The sequence below is a fragment of the Fundulus heteroclitus genome, chromosome 14 (assembly GCF_011125445.2).
Source record: "Fundulus heteroclitus isolate FHET01 chromosome 14, MU-UCD_Fhet_4.1, whole genome shotgun sequence".
NCBI lineage: Eukaryota > Metazoa > Chordata > Actinopteri > Cyprinodontiformes > Fundulidae > Fundulus > Fundulus heteroclitus.
In genome coordinates, this window is record NC_046374.1 from 15,879,813 (window position 1) to 15,903,989 (window position 24,177).

A 24,177-nucleotide genomic window follows, 5' to 3' on the forward strand; every position below is an offset into this window, starting at 1 on the left:
AGTTTCTTAACAACACTGACACCAAAAGGGACAACGGGACATCTGTACCTTTTTGTATAAGCATTTTCTAAGTTTCATTAGCATGTATCTGTGAGTAGACTGCAACAACCTGTAATCACGATGAAAAGGGTTGTTTGGACAGCATGGAAAGCTTTGACCTTCCATGTGACTCTGTTTCCATAGAGATGGGAGAGCTCTGCAAGACGAAGCTGAACGTCTGTAATTTGGACTTCATAAACAGAGGACCAAAGGTCTGCAAGTTCTGGTCTACTGATGGCTCTCAGGCGGCAAAAACAGTTCTTAGACTTGTAAAGGTTGCTCTGCGCTGCATTAGTCCAGCAATTTAGGGACCTTAAGCAAACTGAATTCTGTTTTTCTTGACTTTGGACTTTGATTTTCTAATGAAACGCAAAATTTACTTTAATCTGAAAGGGGGACTTTGGTCCACATTGCAAAAGTCTTTTTCTGACACCTCTGATTTAAGAGTTACTTAACACAAGAAATGTGACTGACAATATTTCACAACATTATTTTTTTTTAGTGATATTTTAATTTACTGAGATGTATCTGGATTTTTCTGAAAAATATTCAGTGATGAATCAGCCAAGGTCTGGTCTTTAGAATCTTTACACCCTACCCAGATGATCTTTCTCATCAGAAAGTTGAAAAAAAAAAATACAACAAAAAACAGTGAATAACCTGAAGATTAGTTATTACTCTTCACTCTTTTGGCAAATCAGGAAAATAATGCTGCACAAGGTTACGCATTTGAACCAAGCATATATAATGCTATTCATTTTTAAGACTTGGTCCATTGCTCAAAAATACAGGGCAATGAAACGTCTTTGTAGGAAACGAGACTGCTTTAAATATTTGGGTTCAAAGTTTTGTGGACACCATTTTTAAATAAGAAAAACTATTAATTTTAAAAACAGATTCCATAATATTTTTCAGAGCATTGCTTGAAATATGATTACCCTGACATTTACAGCATCCTCCACAATTATTGGGACTCCTAGTGAATATTTAAAACGCATAAAAATATAATAATCTTTTATTTGCAATAGCATATTCTCATAATGAAAAGGCCAACCTTTAATTTCACTACATTTATTGAGTGGAGAAGAAACAATCCCTCTCAAATAACTGTTTTAATGAAATCAGATGTGCCACAATCATTGGTAATTATTACAAATATTAAGCAACAGATGTGCCACATGCTTTACATTTTCAAGTTTATCAGTGTCCCTGAGAATCCATGATTTTATGTTTCCCTGGGATTTAAACGTGGCGTAAACAGAGGCCATTTTCTCTTAGTCAGGTGATAGAGGCAATATTTTATTAACACTGTTGGTCCTCATCTCCCCTGTTATATTAACTCGTTTCTTGGTTTAGGACCCGTGTCTTCTACCTTCAAATAGCAGCAGTCCATCTGCTTCTTAAAAAAATCTACACCCTAATCATTTGGTTTTATCAAATTTTAGAGCCCTTTCTAATCTACCCTTACATTCCAAAGTTTTACGAATAATGTTATTTTATGCAGATGCAACCATTTCGAGAAGAAATACTGTTTTAGAAAAATTCCAATCCAGCATTGGATCCCAGCATATTACTGAATCTCTTACTAAAAGTTCATAATGACGTTCTCCTCTCAGTTTGACCACCATTATTGTGGTTTGGAAAAGGCTATACAGATTCATTAGCCCTTCTTCAAAATATGAAAAACAAGAAAAGTCCAGTTCAGTTAAACTGTTTTGTTTATCCCATCGTTCAGCTTCAACATACATAGACAGAAGTAAGATACTGTTCGCCTTGCGTCATGGTGATCAATAAGAACAAAATATAAAAGAAGCCCCCCCCCACGCACGCACAAACACACACACACACACAAACATTTAAAAACATTAAATAAATAAGATACTTTTAAAAGTGCATGTACCTTCAGTTCATCCTATTCAAGTAAGATAGACATACACTGAGGATGATTTATGAAATGGCTAAAATCTACTGATAGTTTCAAAAGTTTAAAACAAACCAAATGGTGGCAAACGAGGCTAGTGAAGGAAAACAAGTTTATCTTGCCACCTCAAGCAGTAAATAAAGAAATCTACATAGCCATCTGTTTGAGAACCGCAGCAAAAGTAGCATCTCAGGGTCACCAAGTCTCCATAACTGCAACTTTTTTTAAGCCTTTTGCACACATCTTAGCCAATAACTGTGGAGGGCGCTGCAAAGTTTCCTTATCCTTCAATTGCAGAAGCGTATCTTTTTGTTTTTTTACACAATTAAACTGACGAAAGTGGTGAGACAGGAGGTCTTCACCTACAGGGAAACTGTTACACTAAAGATGTGCGTAGGAGGATTCTTACACAAGAGCCCTTTTATATTCTATTGTATGGACTTGTGTTGTTTATCAGCATGTGGACCAGCAGCCAGCATATGTTTGTCTTCACCTCGGTGAAGAAAGAGCATATGGAAAAGAATTGTCCAATATTAAATAAAAAAATACACATTGACCTCACAAAATGTCTGAAACGATTTAAATCCTGAACTCAAAGTAAAATGTACGACGCCTGTGTGTTTTAAGAACATAGCCACTGGCTAAAGAGCAATTACAACAGTAGCTGGTGATAGAGTCCAAATATTAGACATCTTGTCAACACGCTAATGTGCTGAAGTATTTGCTATATGGTTACAATACATGTTCTTTGACAAGGCTCAAAGAATACATGACACCTTAATGCCTTACTTTGTAAACGTACATTGACTAATGAACTCATACGGACGTGTGCCTATAATGAGTATTGTCTATTTGTTTAATCCAGCATATTTTCTTGGACTTCATGTTGGGTGTCCGCTTTTGTACTTAAGGGAGACATACCTTTAGAGTGCACTGTAGGAAGAAGGCAAACCAAACGTGGTCTAAAACTTGTATTAAAATTGTAAAGGTGTTTTACGGTGGCTGCTGTCTTTCTAAGGGTGGCATGGCATTTCCTCTTCTTTTAGTAGGTATAATCAATGACCACTGAAAAATGATCAGGGTGTCAGTTTTCTTTAGCTGTTGTTTTTAAATAAAAAGTATATAATATGATATATTGTTGTTTTGAACTTTGGGGGTTTGGTGCCTATCTCCAGCCATCGTTGGGGGAAAGATAGGGTACAGGTGGGAAAGGGTGCCAGTACATCTCTGGGCAGCACTGAGACACACAGAACGACCGTGCACTCCAACACTCACGCCTGAGGGCAATTTAGTAAGACCAATTAACCTTAAAGCCATGTTTTTTTGACTGTGGGGAGAAGCCGCAGTACTCAGAGATAACCTATGTATGCACTGGGAGACAAGCAACGCAATGCAGAAAGAGCCAAGGGCCAGGATTCAAACCAAGGACCCTGTTAGTGCAGGCAACATGCTACCACCGTCCAGTTTATACATTAATCTTCAATCTTTTGGATTAGTTAATGAACTAACGTACAATTACCATCATACTCACACACTGGATGTGCCGCTTACCTGCCCACTTCTTGCAGATGACCACACCCGAGATTGACCACGCCACTCTGGCTCCTGCTCAGCTGGGCACAGTCGGGCACAACTCCTGTTGGCCTCGTTGAACCAGATCTTCTCCGCCACTTCGTTAGTCGTAGAGCGTCTCCGCAATCGATTCTTTGATCGCCTCAACCCACTCCTCCTTCTCTCTCCCTTCAGAGTCCACCACGAAGCTGCAAATATCAGTTTTTTTTTTCCTTTAGACCCACGGCCAGCACATACCTCTCACTTATTGATTTGAGACAGCAATTAAACAGACGGTAGCATGTGGCAGTGTAATAGGGAGGGGTGTGTGTATGTGTGTGTGTAGTATTTTAGAGCAGTTTCAGGAGGCAGTTGCTAAGTGTGGATGTCTCTGTTTGATTACAATAGATTGGGTGAAATTGATAGAAGCAATGGAGGGGTAAGTAAAATCAATCTGTCAGCATGCGGCTCAACATCTATAAAGTTCTAATGCAGCGCATTTCTTTTAGGATATGGTTGCAACGTCAACGAACTGAACTACACTATTTTGCACGAGCTCGGCTAAATACATTAAATCAAACTCATAAAAAACACAAGTTTGGTAACATAGGAAGTACAAAACCGGTTGTTTTTTGAGACTACCTGAACAAAATGTATATGAAGCAAGCAATCTGTGCGTGATGACTCAGGTTGGATAGGGGCTGTGGACAAAGAGACAAACAGCGAGAACAGACAGAAATATAATACTGAGAGGAAAGAGACCAAGACGACCCCAGCTTGAATAAAAGAAGCACTTAGGGAAGAGAAATGAAACCACCGATCTCCATGGTAACCTGGCACTCAGTCCAAAGTAAGATGAAGAACGTGAAGAGGAAGGAAGGAGTCTCTGTTTATGGGTGTGGAGGGGGGAGGGGGGTTAAGCGAGTGTAGATGGGGGGTGATGGTTTCGCCCCGAGCTGGGAATGTGCGCCGGGTCAGCCTCACCCATGCAACCCACCAAAGATCGATAGGTTGATTGGGTTCAGTACTCCTGTGCCCGCCGGCCTCTTCCCAGGAGAAGACTGCTCACCACAGCAAACGTGCGCCTCAAAACTGAAGAGGGGCACAGAGCTCTAAGAAGTAATTATCTGGGACACTATAAAAGCTGACAGCAATCCGAGAGTTCAGTGAATGCAGATACTTAGCCATTTACATTCAGAAATCCTTCTTTTACTACAAGAAGGTATCAGCTCCCAATTTAGGGAACACCTTTAGTCCTTTCTGCAATACTCTCTGTATTAAAACATCCATCCATCCATCTTCTGACCAACTTAATCCCTCATGGGGTCGCGGGGGTTGCTGGTGCCTATCTCCAGCGTTCACTGGGTGAGAGGCTGTATTAAAACAAATATTTATAAAAAACTTTTCACATACTTCTAAAACATTGTTCATTTCTGGATTGTTATTATCGCTTCAATAAGATTTTTAGCATTTTTTGTGATATATTATATTGTAACTTCTCTTCTGCTTGTGAATTATTCGGTTTATCTGTCTCACCCCACCGGCAATGTCCCCCCTAATTTTTCATGTCATACACACAAACTCCCTGAGCATTCACACACTGAGGCTACATTGTCCAAAACCTGAGATTATAACAAATTGCATGGTTTACTAAAAGAATCAAATTACAGCAATAATTTCTTTTAGATTATATAGTTTGGATACAATTTATTTAACCCGATGAAAAGGGCAAAAAACTTGGGACTGTACAGTATGATTTAGGAAGGAAGAACTGAGGGACATGCACATCTTCCAGAGTTTTATTTTATTTATTTATTAAATTTTATTGCTATTAAATTTTTTACATATCCTGCAGTGAGATTTAGCACAAACATGTGGTGCTGTGTGCAGCCTCGCTTCCGTCAGCCTGCTCCAGAGAAGCTGTGGCTACAATGTAGCTCACCACCGTCAGGGTGTGAATGTTTGACTGTAGTGTAAAGCTCTTTGGGGTCGTCAGACTTGATTAAGAGCTATACAAGCGCACGCCATCTGTGCCCGGTTTCACAAAGATCCCCAGAGTCCTCTCAGAGAGCTCCTACCTTAGCCTAAAAGTTCTTACCTACCTAGAAATCTTAGTTTAAAGGTGATTCAGATCGCCGCTGAGAGCAACACCGAGAAGGGAAATGACAGAACTTTTTATGTTAGTGAGGAGGTGTGGTTGACACCACAAACGCCAGCCACACAAATAGCTAGCATGCAGCAGGAGTAAACAGACACACACCGCAAGACTACGAAGTGGCAGAGACGATCTAGATGCAGTTGCAGCTGGAGGGAAACAGTGCCCACCACCCATCCTGCCGTCACCTGGTTCTTTTAGGTGACTCACACAACTTGTTGCAGTCTTCTCGTCTTTTCTTCTCTGTTCTACCATATCTTTTTGGAAAGTAACAGGAGCAGAGTGAGCTAATGCTAGCTAGCCCAATGTTCGGTGCATCACAGCCCCTCTCTGTGCTGCACTGACAGGTGTGCGCACCCGTCAGGAATGTAGGATTTGTCACAAGAAATCTAGGCAACGGCTACACTCGACGTGAAGGGTAAACGTCACGGACAGTTGCAGATGTTGCTTTAGCACAGGGTTACTCTGAAAGACGTACACATTGGTGGAGGAGGACATCGTACTAAAGTAAATATGCCCATAGCAAAAAAACTATGACTTTTCTGCCACTAGTAACACTGTAAACCCAGGAAATTAACACGGCAAGCTAAGGAACCAGATCGCCCATGAAGGTGAACAAAATGGCATTTCCTTACCAACATGCCCAGTCTGACAACTTTTTTAAGCTTTGAGTTTGATCAATTTAACATTCTGCCACTGAGAGAAGATTTCATCACAGCGGGTTCTTTATCAGCCCATGCTGGTAACAACCTTTAAAGAACATATTCCATTGATAATTTTCTCAGTAATACAGAACAACAACGAGCACCGACCCAATTTATAATCCCTCATAAAATGATTATTACAACTTCAGCGCATGTAGCTCTACGCAATGTACAACCCCCCCCTCAGAAAAACAAGGTAGGAAGTTGACCATCAACTAATTCTTATTACAGTAACTGGCCCCATATTCTCAATCAGGGGGAGCGATTGCTGCAAGTCAATCAATTGGCTGGGTTTCCTAAGATAACCTTCAAACTGGCATACGTTGAATTTGACTGCACTGAAATTCCTTAAGGTATTGAGTTTTCTCTTTTTCAGATTTTTATTTTTATTTTTCATCTAAACACAATCAGGTCCATTGCTACTGTAAGGCCCCCGTGGTGTTAAATCCATTTCCTTCAACGTAAAGCCAGGTGACTTTCTAATAGATCTATTAAATGCTAACATCGAAGGCGTTCCAAGTTTCCGTAGGCAAGGTGTTTGTGAACGCAAACAATGGCAGGACTTTTTTGAGATATTAAAAAGCTGACCATCTTTAAAATCTGTAGTAATTTGATCAGCAGTTATTGTACAAACACTCAAACAGATGTTTCCTGATCCAAGAAGATTTTTTTTTGTTTTTCTTCTGTCTAAACTTAAATGTATTTCGTTCATGAAACTTCCCTCTTATCTGATCATCAGGTTTTGTTTTGTTTTTTTGTCGTAAGAGTGGGCTGCCGCATCCCCCACCTCGGACAGAACCCTCTGTCCATTTAAAGGCTGCAAAACAATGGAAAAGCCAAAGTGAGTCTCCACAGCTTAAAGCGATTAGATGAGTTTCTCACTAATCCCCACCTTGAGCAGGTTGGAGAACGCTCGCAGGGCCACAAATCGATTCGCTCCACAAACACACTTGCGCAAAGAGTAAAACCCTTTTAGCAATGACCTTATCAAAACTATTCTGCAGATGCAAGCTAATTGCGACGACCCCCCCCCAACACCCACCCACCCCAACCGCCCGTCTTTTCTTTGGGTACAATTACGACCAGCGCGTTAACGAAGCAACCAAACGATGGAAGTATTAAGGTAGCTGCCACAGCTAGATCGATCGGACACACAACACACAGCAAGAAGCACTCTGGCAAAAGAGAAAAGGGTGAAAAAAAAATCTTTACACATGGAAAAAAAAAGAAAAAAAAAAGAAAGGAGAAACATTGAACAAACGCACACAAACAAACAAGCCACGCTTTCTTTTCCGAGCAGCTGTCATGCTTGTATTCTAAACGGGCCATTACAGCCCAAACAAGCGGCGTGCTCATTGATTGCGGGCCCTCGAGGGACGGGAGTCACCTGAAAGGCTCCAAGCCCTATAGAGGCAAAGATACTCCACAAAGCTCTGAGGACGCGTCATAAAAAGAAAACGAAAAAAAAAAAAAAAACAGCGCTAATCAATAATTAGCGGCTTTTGTACAAGACACAGCTCTCATGTACGGCGGACAACGCGCTGATCGATAATCTGGGTGTGGGGGCACGGCGGTTTCACGAGGTGCTTCCTGAGAGGGATTTGACAGGAAGAGCTGATCGATAAAAGGAAAAGCAAACTTAGGATTCTCTTTTGTCTCAACGCCGCAGCAGCGCCTTAACTTTTTGACGTGCCTGCTCATTATTTTTACATTTTACAGCACAAAAAAGGACAGCATATGGAGTGCTTTTTTTTTTCTTTTTCTTTTTTTGCATTGTCAGTGCATGGATTTGTTTTTAATGAGTCTCCCGTTCTGCTAAGATGCATCTAGAAATAAATCAATGACTTCCCGTGTTCGTAGTCAGGTCTGCTCAAGACAAACAACAGCAGATAAAGTGGGGTTTCGCAGCCTGAGAGGTGGCCTGCTGAACGGACAATTTCAGAGCTAACGTGGGAAATTATTTTTTTTTTTTTTTGCCACAAGGACCACAGACAAATCATAAGCTTCACGTAACATAAGCTAACAGCAAGATTTGGATGGGCAACTAAAATAAGTTGGAAAAACGAATTGCCCTGATCTATTATCTCATTTTATGCCATTAGAGCTCATAATATTAAAGAGATTTAGCAACATTTGCCATATGAAGGGTTATTCAGTTGCTGCCAGCATGCAATTTTTTCTGATGACATAGGTTTAAGCTTCGTTATGAGCCCCAGCCAGTGATCACGAACACCAGAGAACTCATATTTACATACATTAAATAAAAATACTACTTTTCCTCACTGATATAAATCATACTAAACTGTTCCTGTTTTTGGTTAGATTTGTTTCTCTTTGCTCAATGCTAAAATAAGGAGTTTAGGGTTTATTAGACACTTTTATGAATTACTTTAAAGTCATTTTCTGAGTATTTGGTAGTATTGCTTTTTAAACTGTATGACTAGGGTGAGTGCATTCTGTTTTTCCTCCCTCTCCCATCGGCTTTATGAAAGGCAGCGGTTCTTTCTGCGGCACAAACCCAACACGATCCGGCCACCCTCATACTTCACGGTTGGGATTGTGCTTTCAGTCTGTGGTTTCCTCCCAATGTAACAATGATGATTATGGGAAAACATTTCAGTTTTAGCTTTAGCAGACCACAGGGCACTCATCCCCAAAAGAAGGTCTTTTAAACTGTAATCTGTTTGGGTGACATTTCAGTGGGGCTGCACAATTAATGACATTTGCAATGTAACCGCAATAATTAAAAAAACAAAAAAAACAAACACTTTCCGACTTGCAGAGGTCTGCAATTTTTGGCTATGTAACAATTAATGGATAAGGCGCATCCTTTAGGTGTCGGTTATGTTTAAAGTGGGTTTGCCGCCGTATGGAAGGGTAGGGAGTTGCAGCAGTGAGATAATCTAATTTTAATACTTGTTTTAGAGTTGATATAATCATACTGTTTTTACCAGAAACTTTCAGGAATCTCACCACGGCATTAAGTATCAGTCAAACTGTTTAATACCTAGGCTTGTTTGTTGGTCGCACTTAATGTTTAACGAGGGTTGATGTCCAACTCAAGCTATTCTCTTGAAAAATAATATTCTGATTAATAAAAACATACATTTGTTATTTTAAATAGTACTTGTTTATAAGCATCTTTATCTACAAGCCATTTGTGTTGCTTGGTTAATGCAGAGAAAAGTCAAAATTAAATTGCCATCGCAATTATGGGTGAAATAAATCACAATTTTGATTTTTGGTAAAATCGTACAGCCCTACATTTCAGCCCATGTTGGCAGAGGACTCATTTCCCTGCAGATAATGACACTTTCTTACCAGCTTCAGCTGGCATCTTTGGGTAATTAAATTTCACACTATAACACATTGGTCTGTGGTACCCAGAGCCTGGCTCTATCCTGAACAGTGTGAGTGCGGAAAATTCCCATCATGTTTTTAGTTACATATAATGGCTTAAACAGGTGAAGAATGCATTTTCAGGCATTTTCTGGATGTTATTGGCAATTAAAAAGCAAACGTGCGAGGATCCACTATTGTCTTCCTGATGTTTAAGCCTCCAATTAAGTAAAATGTTGCGACTTAACCCGTCATTAGCATACAAAGATTACAAAATTACATAATAATCTTGGCTTTCACAAACTGCTTAAAGGTATAGTAATTGTAACACTTAGAATGTCCAATTATTCTGACGATTAGCACACAGAAATTATTTAGGTAATCCTGAATTAGAATATACAAAGTTCTAAATGCCACAGAAAATTTGTGGGCAGAGCTCAAGAGGTGATTGTATGCAAAGAAGCCCACAAACCTGACTTTGATTTGATGTCAGACAGTGAGAAAATAACTGAATTCATACATGTTGTCAAAAGATATTGTGACAACTGTACATAAATCTTTGTGAAGGACGAACAGAAGTTGTGTTGGCATATTTTGTTGACACCATTTGCTAATAAAAACATGTCATTCAGCTCCTAAAGCAAGCTTCCTCCATTTTTAAAAACATTTTGGATTCTCTATATAGAAGATAAATTGTGAAAAAGTTAGAGAAAATCTGAGTTATTTATAGGAACTTTAAGAATACTGACACTATTTAACTTCTTGCCACTAATGATGCTAAAGTTGGCATCTGCTTTGTACATCCCTGTTGGCAAATAAATTAAAAGCATATTTGACTTTCCCCCCCCCCCCCAGGAGCCTGATCTGATTCCCCATTCTGGATCTAAAATCCTTGGATCAATCAAACTTTTTTGGGGAAAACTCCACAGTAAACCCTAGTACATGATCTATAAAACCTTTATTCTAATCGTGTAAGCACAAAGAGGGATTTTTTTCTTTGCTAATTTGGACCTTGAAAATCCTGATACCAAAAAACAAAAATGTATGGAAAGCGCTAAAAGGATTATATATTCTTCAAAAAGTGGTTTGTCCTTTATTTTTGTGAAGACAGAAAGCCTCAATTCACATTAACCCCACAAAATGTAGCTAAAATTATCCTGCTTACTACCAAAACCTAACTTTCTTTAACTATCCACAGGCTGGCTAAGCCAGGTGATCTACAACAAGTCCATGTCCCTTTAACTCTAGCATAAAACTTCTGCTACGCTTGGAAGAACTTTAAATGTAGCAGAACAGAATCAACAAAAAGGCATTCTCTCAGTCTTGCAGCTTTAACAGAACAACTCATGAGAAATGAAGCTATTGAATTCATGCTGAGCGTGTGAGGTTGTAAGAGGCTACAACAAAAGCAAAATCGGATTTCCTGAAAGTGATGACGGATCTGAATGGAGGATATCGAGGCCGTTATGACAACCCGTTCCTTACGCTGCAAGATTTCAAACAAGTGTAAAATTATTTCAACAAGCTCATCCCCCCTTCACGTTGATCTTCGCGATAGTCAAGAAGAGTAACAGCCAACTGACGGCATCAGACACATTTCTTCCGTTTTACTTTTGTCTCATACAGGTTTCAAATAAAAAAAACTAATTTTCATACAACAAAAAGTTGGCCTGAGTAAATTCACATATTTTTTGATTTAATTTATTATGGGAGGAAAGTTATCCAAACCAACAACGCCGTATTTGAACTGATAAAACCCCCTGAACCCAACAGCTGGTTGTGCTGCTCTTGGATGGAACGACTGACATTAAGCGTTTGCAGAAACTAGCAATGAGGCTAGTTTACTCAAATAAACTCACTTGTTTCAGACATCATACTCTCTGTCCCCTTAATGCAACTATTGATTTGTACTGTGTCTTGTCTTGCACAGTGTCATGTAGTTACCTGAAAGGCGCTTTTAAATTAAATGTATTATTATTTAGGGTCCTACGCAGCACCTGAGCCAAACTTCAGTCTCACCTTTAACTAAAGGCCACCCCAGAAGCATTTTCACTGAGGTGGTTCAGATCGGTTGTTTCTACTTAAGAATTATCTGACTAATGTCTTAAAGCGGCAAATATTAACCGTGTTTATATGTCCTTGCAACATGCATTCAGATGAAATTGTGTCTTCTGCATTCGACCCATCCCTTTCAGGGAGCAGTGGGCTGGCGCTGCGTGCCGCCCGGGGAGCGTTCTGCTGCCGAGGGTCTTGCTCTCACTCGGCTGGTTACCTCTCCACGGATGCCCTGTTTTGCCTGATCTCTTTCTCATTGATAAATCATGAACTCTGATCTTAACTGAGGCAAGTGAGGCCTTCAAAGCTTTGGATGTGGCTAGATGAGCCACACATTTCACATTTTCCTTGATGAGCTCTTGGAGACGTTTTGGTAGAGCGGCCAATCCTGGGGAAGGTTCACCGTTGTTTCCTTGCTTCTACATCTGCAGATGACATCTCTCACTTTGGTTTGCTGAAGTCCTACAGCTCCCCAACCCTTTTTTTAATTCTTAAATTTCCTGAGCTCCTGAGTATCTTTTGAGCAAAACTGGCTTCCTCATGTTGTCAGAAGGGTCCTGTTTAAGGGATTTCCAGATTTTGCAGGTCGGGTAGTAACCAAATCTGTGTGATGCAAGTTAAAATAAAGCAAAATGTGTGCTAAATCACAGAAAAGGACTTAACAAAGAGGGTAAATACTCTTTACATATTGGCCAGATTGGCTCACATAGCTTTTGTTAACAAAAAAAGGGCTCATAACAAAGCTTAACCTTCCTCTGGTGTTAGCTTTCTGCTGCCATCTGTAGTGTTAGCGGGTCATTTTGGACCCGTGTATTAAATCAGCCATAAAATACCCTAAAAATAATCTTTTATCATCCAATGTTTTCTTAACTCTTGTTTAGCTGGTTGGGCTCCCTTATCCATGAAAAGATTGGTATTAATAGTTTTTTTGTGGCCCCCTGGGCCTTTGTTTTAACAGCATATCTTCTCCTCATTGTTGCATCCTGTGAATTGGAGATGTGTACTCTGCAAGTCACCACCTCTACACTCAAATGGCTTGACAAGCCTGGACATGTCTCCCTTTGTTTGTTCTTGCAAAAAGGCAAAGAGAAAAGCCCCTAAATGAAGCTCAAGTGGTTGGAGGAAGAGGCTGTTGGTTGACTGTGTGTTCATGATTTAATTTTGGGCATTTTCTATTGTTTTAAAATAGAAAATTTTAACCGGGTCACAAATGACCCGAACACCACAAAAGTCATTTTTTTCACCAGAGCACTTTATAATTTAGTAAAAAAAAAAGCCTCGCACAAAACCTCAAAAAAAGGTGGAGCAGACCTACCAGAAGTTTTTGAAAGGCGTGTTTATTTCGAAGCCTCTGCGGTCCACTTCTTTAATGTTGGCAGCAGTAAGTTCCACTTCACATATGCCAAGCCCCGCTCGAAAGTCCTGGAAAAACAGCAGAACAAAAGCTTAGGCATATAACTTACTGGGATATTTTAAAGGATACATGGTATACATTTAGCAATAGAAGTAAAAGCAGAAGAATTACATGGTTCATTTAAAAAGTTCCAGTTGGGATTATGGCCTGCTGTTAAAAAAAATTATTGCATAATTTTCATCCTTTTTTCTTATCTGTACTTATTCCCCATCTTGTTAAGCCAGGGAAGTTTTTACTGATATTACTATGTTCATACTGGAAGAACATCTTATTAGACCTCTTTTTGCCAACCTTCAAAATCCTGTTTGTTTCATTAGTGTGATCTAATGTTAGTCTCAGTGGGTGTACTACATTAACTTTGAGGGCAACAATGGTATCATTGTCAATTATAAGGCAGAATTAACCTATCAAACCAGCATATAGAACCACCTTAGCAGTAGTAACTCAAATTATTTCTTTTCTTTCTGACTTTCTCAATCTCTGACATTGTTGTGGAAGAATTCTGGCCAACGCTTCTTTACAACGTTGCTAGGTTTGTTGAAGTTTGGAGACATTTGTTTATGCATTGCTTTCATAAAGAATATCTTTCAGTCAGGGTGAGTGCTGCACAACCTTAACTATTTTCATATCCTACAGTTCCAAAAACAGGTCCAAACCATTACTCCCTCATCACGACAGAAAGTGACTAAAAAAATGCTTCCTAGTGAACATATTTTAGTTTAAATCATCTGATCAGACGTGCATGCAGCCTATTGCAGTCGCTGCTGTTTGTTATTCTAGTTTTTCCCTCCAACTTAAGCAATTTTTTTCAATACAAGTGGCTAAACTTTAGTATTTAACTTAGTTAAGCTGCCCACTCTACAAGAATGCGGATAGAGTTCTGGTTTTTATTTTCATGGAAGTCCTTCTTTCACTCTGCCAGACCGCTGTTGTGCTGTAAATTCATGGACATGTTGTTTATACCAGCTATCCGCTGATAACATTGAAGTCGGCCAGCATGGCACCAAGGTCAGCTAGTGCACCAGAAGAGCTCTGGAGGATGACGCACAGAGAATGCAAAGGAGGAACCAAGCAGGAGGAGATGATGGAGGCTAATTGAGAGGAGGAGCCATAAGCTGCATCTGCGCTCATAATGCTCATAATGGGTAAAGTAAGGGCACTGGCTAATAAGACTGACAAGCTAACAGCAGTAGCCAGGAGCCAGATGGAGCACCCGGAGAGTAGTCTGATGTGCTTTATGGAGACATGACTGCAGCAGGATATTCCAGATGACGTCTCCATCGCTGGCCTTCAGAGGGGTGGACCGACTGGGATCTCACTTAGAGCGGTAAGTGCAAATGATGGGGAAAGTCGCTGCGTTAGTCAACAACCGCTCATGTAATCCTGGTCACAATTACCATCCAGGAGGACAGAGGGGATGTTTAACAGGATGACAAATTCTTCCAAGAGCAAGTTGACAATTAACTGGACTAGGCAAAGAACACTAACCCCGTCTATGGATAGAGCCAGAGTCCTCAGCAATTTTTGAAGTGCCTGAGGTCCTTCAACGTCTGCTGGACTATGCTCAGGAACTTCTATCAATCCTCTCAGCTGTTGCATGCTGGGGCAGCCGGCTGAGCATAGTGGATAGAGGATTTTTTGTTAGGTTTACTTAGTTTATTACATATTTCCGTCTGTCATGTTTGTTGAATGGGTGTAATTTAACAAGAACCCCCCTAAAGATGCATAAAGTATTCTGACTCTGATTTTGCACAGTGTCACTGCAGCACATCTACACACTTGGCGCTTGACACCGGTCTTGTGTCATTTTCGCCTGAAACTAAAACAGGTTTTGACGTCCTGCGGTCATTTTATTTTATTTTATTCCAAACACAACTTAACTTTGTTTTTATTTGTTTTTTTTTTAAAGTTACTTTTTTCCTAAACTCATGCGTTAGTGATCACAGTTTTCTTGAATAAAGTTTTTTTTTTTTTGTTTTTTTTTCTTTAGGGCAGCAGCTATTTTACTTAACTTTTTCCTTGCCACAGTTTTGTTTTTATTTTCGTATCAGAGGACATACCCTGGAATCATTTGACACTTAACTTCATATTGCAAAAGAGGGCACTCGGTTCCGTTGTTTATGTATTTAAGACCATGTCTGAAACTGTCTGTGTTAGCATTCTTTATTAGACACCATATGAATTCCTCTTGTCCAAGAAAGAAACTCTCTACGGGAGCAGAGCGGTCATGAAGTTGGAGTCATAAACTTTTGAAAGACAAAGAGCAAACACAAAAGAACATTCCCCAACCCAGACGGGTCATTCTTATCCAACGTTGTTTTCAATGCATTTCCATATGTCTGTGGGAGCAAATGGAACTGAATATAAAGTGATTTGTAATACAGAGGCCTGGAGAAAAAGTACCGCACCCTTTATTCTTCCAGTGACGCACAAACTGGGTCTGTATGTGACGCATGTGTGGGTTACAGAGAGACAAAGGGATTTTATTGTGCGGTTTCGTGCTGAATAAGTATATGCTTGTGCTTATACCTGTGCAAAACAGCAAAGCTCTTTGAAAGCCAAAGTTGCACCTGGGGAATCCAAAGCAACTCGAGCTTTCAGCCTCAATATTTTCTCACACCAATTCCCGACATGGGAGTTTGACGCGGAAAAGCTAAATTCCACTGTAACTCTACCTTTTTTCTTTTCTTTTTTTTTTTTTTTGACTCGAATGTCAACCTCCAATGTTGTTTAGAACAGTTTTATAGCCTAAAGCTCTGACAAAGACAAAAAAAAAACAGGCTGGAAAGACAGAGAAAGCGCCCCTTGCACACCACAGCATAAAAAGGGAACTAAAACACGCTCGAGTGTGTAAAATGCACCCTATCGTTGTGGAAAAGCAAAGGCAGATTATCTCAATTGTAATTATACAAAGTTCTCAAGGTAAGCGTAGGATCATGTTAAATTATGTGGTCCACAACACCATAATGTATTCAAAGGGGGATTGCAGTTAAGGGTGATTTCAGACTAGAACAAAATCCAACTGAGGAGACAGAGGCTCTTAATCCCTGTTTTGTTCAGTCACTAGTGTCGGTATCGCCAAGTAATAAAGGCTGACACAGACCTGCATTAACTGAGAAATCCACTGAAACTTGTGCTTAAATCTCCAACAGCTACAGCTTTCTGTGGAATAGACAACCCTCCTAGCTCCTCGATTATTCTTGCTTTATACATTATGACTACTACACTGACTCAAGGTCTTAATTCATTGTAATTACTAGATTAAAAGATTGTAAACCTTTGTTGGCTTGCAACTATAGTGTGCTTCCTATGATGACAAATGTATTTTTAACACTTGTTTTTCCATCACATTCACTTTTCTTTTTTACTCGTGGTAAAACCACGGCAGAGCAGGACAAGCAGGTTGACAGGTCGGACGGCGAAGGTTAAATGCTAGGATCAGCAAATGCTATTTCGGTTAAATGTATCAAACATGTCAATGTTCTTCTCTAAGAGAAACGGTTCACATCCAAGCCCTGACATTTTTATTTCAAGTTACGTTCACTTTGAGAAATTTTAGATCCATCGAAGATCAACTTTCAGCCTTTCAAGGAGGCAAAGATAATTTTTTTCTCAATGATTATCTTTTAAATATGATAGTGTTGAATAAGTTGGTCTTTTTCAAAGTTTACAGCTTTAAAAAAAAAAAACTTTACAAACAAGCTCTTAAAGTTTCTGATAAATTATTTAGCTTTCGTTATTGTCACACCAGAAGGAATTATGGGAAAATGTTATGTTTGCCTTGATCCTCCTCCTATGTCGGATCTCCCTCATCTCAAATCGGCTCCGAACAAAACTACAACGGGAAGAGCCAGAGGAGACTGTGTAATCCCAATCAGAAAGAAAACATTTTATCAGACAGTTCTTTCTTTTAAAGCTTCGCTGCGGTGGAATTCAGGAGCAAAGTCTGTCAAGCAGTCCTCACGTCATCTTTCCTTCAAACACAATGTAAAGAAAAGTTTTTCCTGAGATCTTGAATGGCCTGGAATAACCCGATTATTCAATTTTTTTTATATATCTTCATTGAAAAACAAATGTTTTTATTTTTCAATATTTCATAATTGGGTTGATATTGTTTGATTTCAATCACTGATGCATTTTTTTTTCCCACAAGGGCTACTGATGGAAAATAGCCTGTTTACTGACTCGGGTAAATTTAACTTATTTGTTTTTTACTTATGTATGGAAATCCTCATATGATTACTGCATTTTGTATATATGCAGTGTATCTTTGTCTGATATTAAGGATTTTTGAAAACTTCAAAACATGCAGGTGTGACAAAACAAAAAGCAAAAAGAAAGTAGTCTGTAAGGAGCATTTTTATTTCACAGCACCCTCACTCTTAATGCTCAGACGAGAAGCTCAAACCGCAGCCCCGTCGTAGCATCCCTGAAATATGCGTTTTCCGTGCCGACTGTTCATCACCGGCAAAAAACAATCTCTGCTAATTACACCAAACAAAGAGGCAAATGAATCGACACCATCTTTGTTGATTGGACGCATCTCTGGAAACGCACGCGGCCTCGGAGAAGAGGAGAAAGCATGTGTTCGTGTGTAGGAGAGCGACTCGCGGAATAATTAGCGGCAAACTTTGCAGAGCAGCCAAATTCTGCAGATTGCAACACAAGATGACAGTTGCCTAAATATTTGCAGAGTGCCGAAGATTCCAGCCTGATCCTTTTGGTATCGTGTGGGCTGGCTCAATTGGGAGGGGGAGGGCTTTTAAAATTTTGATTCGACCGTCATTAGCCCCAATTACACATTTTCCCACCAATTTTCTAAATTGGTGGGAAAATAAAACCCAACCATTGTTCTAACGACACCAAAAGAAGAGAAGATGGCACTGCCTCGTGAGCCAACTTCGGATCTTACGACGCGTTATGGGTAATTAAGACACTCTGATCTCAGAAGAGGATGACAGAGGAGCTCGACGAAGATAATGTGTGTGAAAGCAGTGACTTCCCTGTATGTTCAGATTTTAATTGAGCAAAAAAAACTTTTGATGCGAGAGCTTCAGGGCAGCCAAAACTTGCCTCCGTCTCTCCTATCAATTATAACTACATAGAGTTATTGCTCTTTTAAGTACAGCATGTTCAGGGGTTTGAAGATGCATGACGCGATAATGAGAGAGCGCAGTGTGACGGAGCGTGAAGCACCCCTCTTTCCAAAGCTCGTTCCAGGAAGTAACCAATCAGTTCGATCAAGGCTCTCTGCTGTGATTCAAACAAGAGACTTCTGACAGTTTACGTTTCCTGCGCTCTGAAACATGAAGGTTTTGCGTATCGCATGTGCTTAGAGGGCAATGCATTTACCTATAGCCAACGGCCCTCGTCCGTCTGAGGTGGCCAATTAGAGAGCTGGGTGTAAGCGGCGGTCACGAATTTGCCACTCGTTACCTACCCAATGTGTGCCGTGGCCTCCTGCTCCCTTCAATTAATTCGCCAAGGATGGAAGGAAGGAGGATAGAGGGAGAAAGTAAAGGAAAGACAGATAAAAATAACTCGCCCAATTACAAGTGCCACGGGTTAGGTGATGGAGATGGAAAAGGCCCAAAGGTGAACACTGGCGCACCCTTTGATTTGCTTGGGGGCACCTAGTCTGCATTTTGCATCTCCCATTGATATTTAACACAGATTTAAAAAAAAAAAATAGTAAAAAATTGTTTTCTATGCACATGTGAGATCTGGTTGTATGGATACTATTTATAAATCTTTACTTAGGAAACCACTCTGTTCCACAAGTTGTGTGACTAAATGTTTCTTCTATCTTCCTTTTTTGACATGTTATTTATAATTGTTTTTTCCCCCTTCTGTTAATTTTTTTTCTGTCTGCGTTGCTTCAATTTGTAATCGTCCAGTTTAATAAATGACTACTACTAAGGCATTGGTAAAACAGCTTCTCCTTAGAATGCCACAGGCAGTGTAGAAGCAGATTTCCATGGCTTGCTCAGAATCAGCCTCCCTTGTCCCAAATGCCTCCACAACTAAAACACAAGCAGTTACAAAAGATCAGGCATTAGTGAGAGAAATTCAACCTGGTGACTAAAAAAGTGTCAAGAAAATATAAAGCAGCCAATGTTTCCCTAAACGTTTTTGTGGTGCACTGGGGCTTGGATGTGTGGCAGCGGCACACAGTAGGTGGACTGCATTCTGATTCTGTAAAAGTCTGAGAGAAAATAAAAAAAAATAAAAGATCAACCTCACAGGTCACAGTTGTAATGTGGCAAAAGAAAAATAATGAAAAGAGATGGCCTCTGATTTTATCTCCAATTCTAGGTTCGATCAACCACATGAGCAGAATTTAAAAGTATGCTGGGCGTCTCACAGATGCAGGAGTGAGTTTATAAAAATAAACGCCCAATGGAGACAAATGACTTTCGTTTCCACTGGGAAACTTCTAAAAGCTGATTCCTAACTAAGTATCATAAATCAGTGCCAGAAAAATGACATTTTATCATTATTATTAAAGAGTAGATTAGTAGTTCAATGATTCCGATGACATGGGGGGGGGGGGTCGTGGCCGAGTGGTTTGAGCAGCGAGCTTGTGCTCTAAGAAGGTTGCAAGTACCCGGTTCGATCCCCAGTGCCAGCACTCTGGGTCCCTGAGCAAGACCCTTAACCCCAGAATGCTCCCCGGGTGCCGCACATGGCAGCCCACTGCTCCCATAGGGGATGGGTTAAGATGCAGAAAACAAATTTCGTTGTAATGTATGTTTCAATGACAATAAAGATTATATTACTATTACTGTGGCTGACCACAGCATTAGTACCAGCCATAAATTGATGGACTCACCTCTATGCACAGGTTGGGGTCAGGTACCCAGCTCCTGGAGAGGGGCTGGACTCTGCTACTCTGGAGTTGCTTATGGAGAGAGGAGTCGCGTGGGAGTGGGGATACTCAAAAACTGAATTGACCCTCCGGGCTGGGGGTCAGATTCTGCTTCAAGCAGAGGAGTTTTAAGTATTGTTTACATATGATGGTAGGATGGAATGGAAGATGGATAGATGGATTGACCTTTGTCTGCAGTAATGTGGGCATTGCTCCGGTCTGCTGTGTTGCACAGCTAGACTAAAAGCAAAGGTCTCAAGTCACCAGTCTGTCTACGCTCCGACCCTCACCTATAGTCATGAGGCATAGATCATGCCCGCAAGAACGAGAACCTGGATACAGGCACCAGCAAAGAGCTTCCTGGAGAAGATGGCTATAGGCTCAACCTTAGAGATAAGGTGAGAAGCTCTATTACTTGGGGGGAGCTCATAGTAGAGCCATTGCTTCTACATCTCGGAAGAAGTCAGTTAAGATGGTTCAGACATCTGATCAGGATGCACCATGGGTGCCTCCATTAGGGTTTTATTATGAGCACGTCCCACTGGGATGAGACCCAAGAAGAAGAAGACCCAGAACGTCTGGTTTGGGAACACATGGGTCTGCATATGACTCTTGTCAATAATTAAATTATTAATTATTTCACATTTAATTTAAAAAGTAAATAAGTTGATTTTTTTAACTTTTATTTAACACAGTAAGACAACGATTATTCCCATTGCAGCTAAAATGAAAAGAAAAAAAAAGTGTCATAATAAACTTACTTGCATTATTGATTTACTGTTTTGATAGAACCACGAAACTTGGCAGATGTTTCCAATTTCCCCTTTGTGCTTTACTGCTCTTTATAGCGTAACAAACATAGAAAGCTAATATTAGCGCCTTAATTAGTATGGCTATCTGCGCAGGCAGCCAGTTAACTCTTCAGTGGAAGTGCAGCGTGCGTCTTGCCAACGACAATATTTATTTTTTTTATTTTTTATCATTAGTAGTTTAAAAACTGCATTACATGAAAAACACAAGATTTTCATAGATCTGTTTTTACTCTGTGACTTTTTATAGTCACAAAATCACAAGGCTGTCTTTGCAAGTTAAAGTGTAGCGGCCTTCCCACAGCCAGCTGACCGGCAGTGTGCAGCAACAATGGGGAGAGGCAGGTCAGCATTTCCATAAAGCTAAAGAAAACTCACAAGGCACAATTCTGAAGAAGACTATTATACCTTGATATGAGAAATCAGTTTTTTGCTCAGACCCCCTAGTATGTAGGAATTCTTGCACGCTTAGTACATCTCAAGGCTGACGGCTCCTTGCTGTACCCAAGAATGTAGGGTATACTCACATCTGCAAAAATACAAAAATGACTAGCCCCATCGCAAAACAAATATAAAAACAGAGAAAAAGTAAACAATATGCCTTGAAGAGCCCTAATATGTCCTCAGAGGAATGCAGGAACCAAGGCCTCCATTTTAAAATAAGCACAACAGCTTTAAATAAATGTTAATAACACCGTGTCGACAGAACGTGTTAGCAGCACACATCTCTAGCAGAGGCACCTTTTCAGCTGTAATGTCAGTTTAGTGATTCCAGCTTGTATTTCCTTAACATATCACTTAAGGAAGAAAGATGCATTTGTGAACTTGGCCCTCCAGTCAAAAAAAACATTCTTAATTTGCTGATTATTCTTTTAGGAAAAGAAAGAGTGCTTTGGTGGGGGGGGGGGGGGGGTTATTCTCATTAGAATTTCGAAAAACAACTTTGTTTTTGTCAAGCCTTGGGATTATACAAGCTGTCACAATAAAGATTCAGCGAACGGCAAAGAGCCGTTAACCTGAAATAATTTCCACGTGCCAGACTTCCACCGCGTCTTCGACAAGCAACGAAGAACGCAACCAGCGGCGGCCTTAGATTTCACGTGACAGAGAGGTGAACCACGCGCCAGCCGTTTCTGCAAGCGCTACAGCGGGGCGAAAGCTGGACAAAAGACGCGAAAGGATGTACGAGACGAGGAACCGATTTGCTGATATTAAAGTCCACTGCTGTGAAATCCCTCCGCCGGCAAAAGGTGATTGCCTCTGAAGCATTTTTTTTTTTTTTCCTTCTTTTACCTAAGTGACTTTCTTTTACCTTGGTGCTTAAATGACCTTAAACACAGCTCCATCACGGGGCTTACGATCCATGAGAAACGGGGTGGGGGTGGTGAGGGAGGTGCCGGGCGGATGATGTTTCCAATAGCTCGTTCATCATGTTAGATTAAATACTCCACTTCACTGATCTCGAACGGGGCACGGTATTCCTCTCTCTCTCTCTCTCTCTCTCTCTCTCTCTCTCTGAGCTCTTGCTCTCCATCACCCTCTCCTCCTCTTACAAACCACCAGCGTTCAAATCTCACTCATGCAAGCCTCTGCACTGAAGTGGTCTCTCCATCCCCTTCACTTCATCCCCCCCCCCACCCCTTTTCTTATATGGTCTTCTTGCAGTCTTGTCTTCCTTCTTGCTGCCTGCTTTCTCCTCTATGCAAGAAAAAAAAAAAAAACATGTCGCTGGGGCTGCATTTATGCGGCGGATTGAGCTTGTAAGCTGAAATAATACAATTAATTTGCTCTCTCCCCCGAACCCCTCTCCTTCCCTGTGCCTCTCCCGCCGTCTCAGATCAAGGAAGTGGAAATGTGCTGACATGGAGGGGTACCCCAAAGAGAATTCTAACAAAGATGTTTGTTCACACTAATGAAGAAAATAATGAAAGGCAAACAACAAAACTGCAAGAGCGAGCAAAACGAATTGAGCGCCAAGGAGGGATGGAAATGAGCTGAGTGCAAGTGGCATTATCAAATATGCACACAAATATGAGCGAGGCAACAGTATCACTGCTGTGAGGTATCTTTCAATCTCATCTCGCTCCTGGGATGGCAGCGAGCAGAGACGATGTACATAAGCAGGGACTGCCGGGGCCTAATTGGACTTGCATCAAATAGGAATCCTACAAGAGAAACAGTGGGTGAGAAAAACATACCTTTTTTTTTTTTATCTACAGCTCATCAGGAGATTAGACTCATTTCAATAAAACGGGTGGATTCATTTGTATAAGTTCAATATCAATGAAAAATAAGAAAACTATTGGACTCTAGGTAACTGGTGTTCTGTCTAAAGTGGAGTTTATATTTCAGAGTTACCAGGGAGTTTCTTTAAATAAAAATATCTTTACAAGTCAGCTTTCCAGTTCCATCCTAAACCACTCGTTTAGGATGGAAGCTGCCCTGTTCTTTTCTTCAAATGCGGGGAAATATTTACCGTGGTGAAAGTTTTGATAACTTACTCGGGATCCTTGCTAATTGTGAAAGTGTGGACCTGTCCTGTTTTGTGGATGAACCAAACCACACAGGGATGGATGGACACAGGACGGACTGAATGACGGCCATGTAGAAGACGACCAGCAGATCCTGCCGAAGGTTCTTAAAGGTATACTATGCAACCGGGGTTGATTTTCCAGCGAGGCTCCCCCCAGAGGGCGAAAGTAAAAGTGCACTGTCATAAAGATGCTCAGCTGTTCTTCTGGTTTCTCCGTCAAGCCAGGCGCGATTGTTTTGAGCTTAGGAGACAGGCGAACGCAACGAAAAGTCGAAAAAACGGCAGTACAAACAATGACTAACACAGTGAAGGTATGAACATCAAGCTTCCCGCAGCGCTATCTTGGCGAGGCCGCGGACGCCTCACCGCGGCCACCGCGGTAACCGCCACGCCAACATTCAAAAAAATAAATAATAATAATAATAATAATAATAATAATAATAATAAGGGCTGGGCAACGATTAAAATATTTAATCGCGATTAATCGCCCTGATTAATCGCGATTAATCGCCCTGATTAATCGCGATTAATCGCGATTAATCGCATTGTATTTACAAACTCCAAGAATGAATTCAAAAGTAGTGTAAAGAGCACTTTTATTTTAATGTTCTGCTGCCATATGAACAAAAGTGTTGTAACATTTGTAGCACTTATTTTATACTGGATATTTTCAACCCATCTATTGAATTTAGTGCACTAGTTGATCTTTTCTTCATAAGAGAACAGCAAGCACTGCAGCCAAAATATGGCCTTTTTTGACCTGCTGTATATTAGCCAGTCCCTAAGCTT

General features: G+C 40.5%; 1 protein-coding gene across 1 annotated transcript in view; it reads right to left on the bottom strand.

The window, feature by feature from the left end:
• Nucleotides 1–3,701: 3,701 nt before the first annotated feature.
• The window catches only part of LOC118556524 (arf-GAP with Rho-GAP domain, ANK repeat and PH domain-containing protein 2-like), a gene marked incomplete at its 3' end in the record, with an annotated part of 79,998 nt that continues 59,522 nt past the window's right edge, over nt 3,702–24,177 (bottom strand). The window contains 2 exon segments of the mRNA XM_036146387.1: nt 3,702–3,720; nt 13,080–13,186. Of these exon segments, the coding sequence (XP_036002280.1) occupies nt 3,702–3,720; nt 13,080–13,186 (126 nt within the window).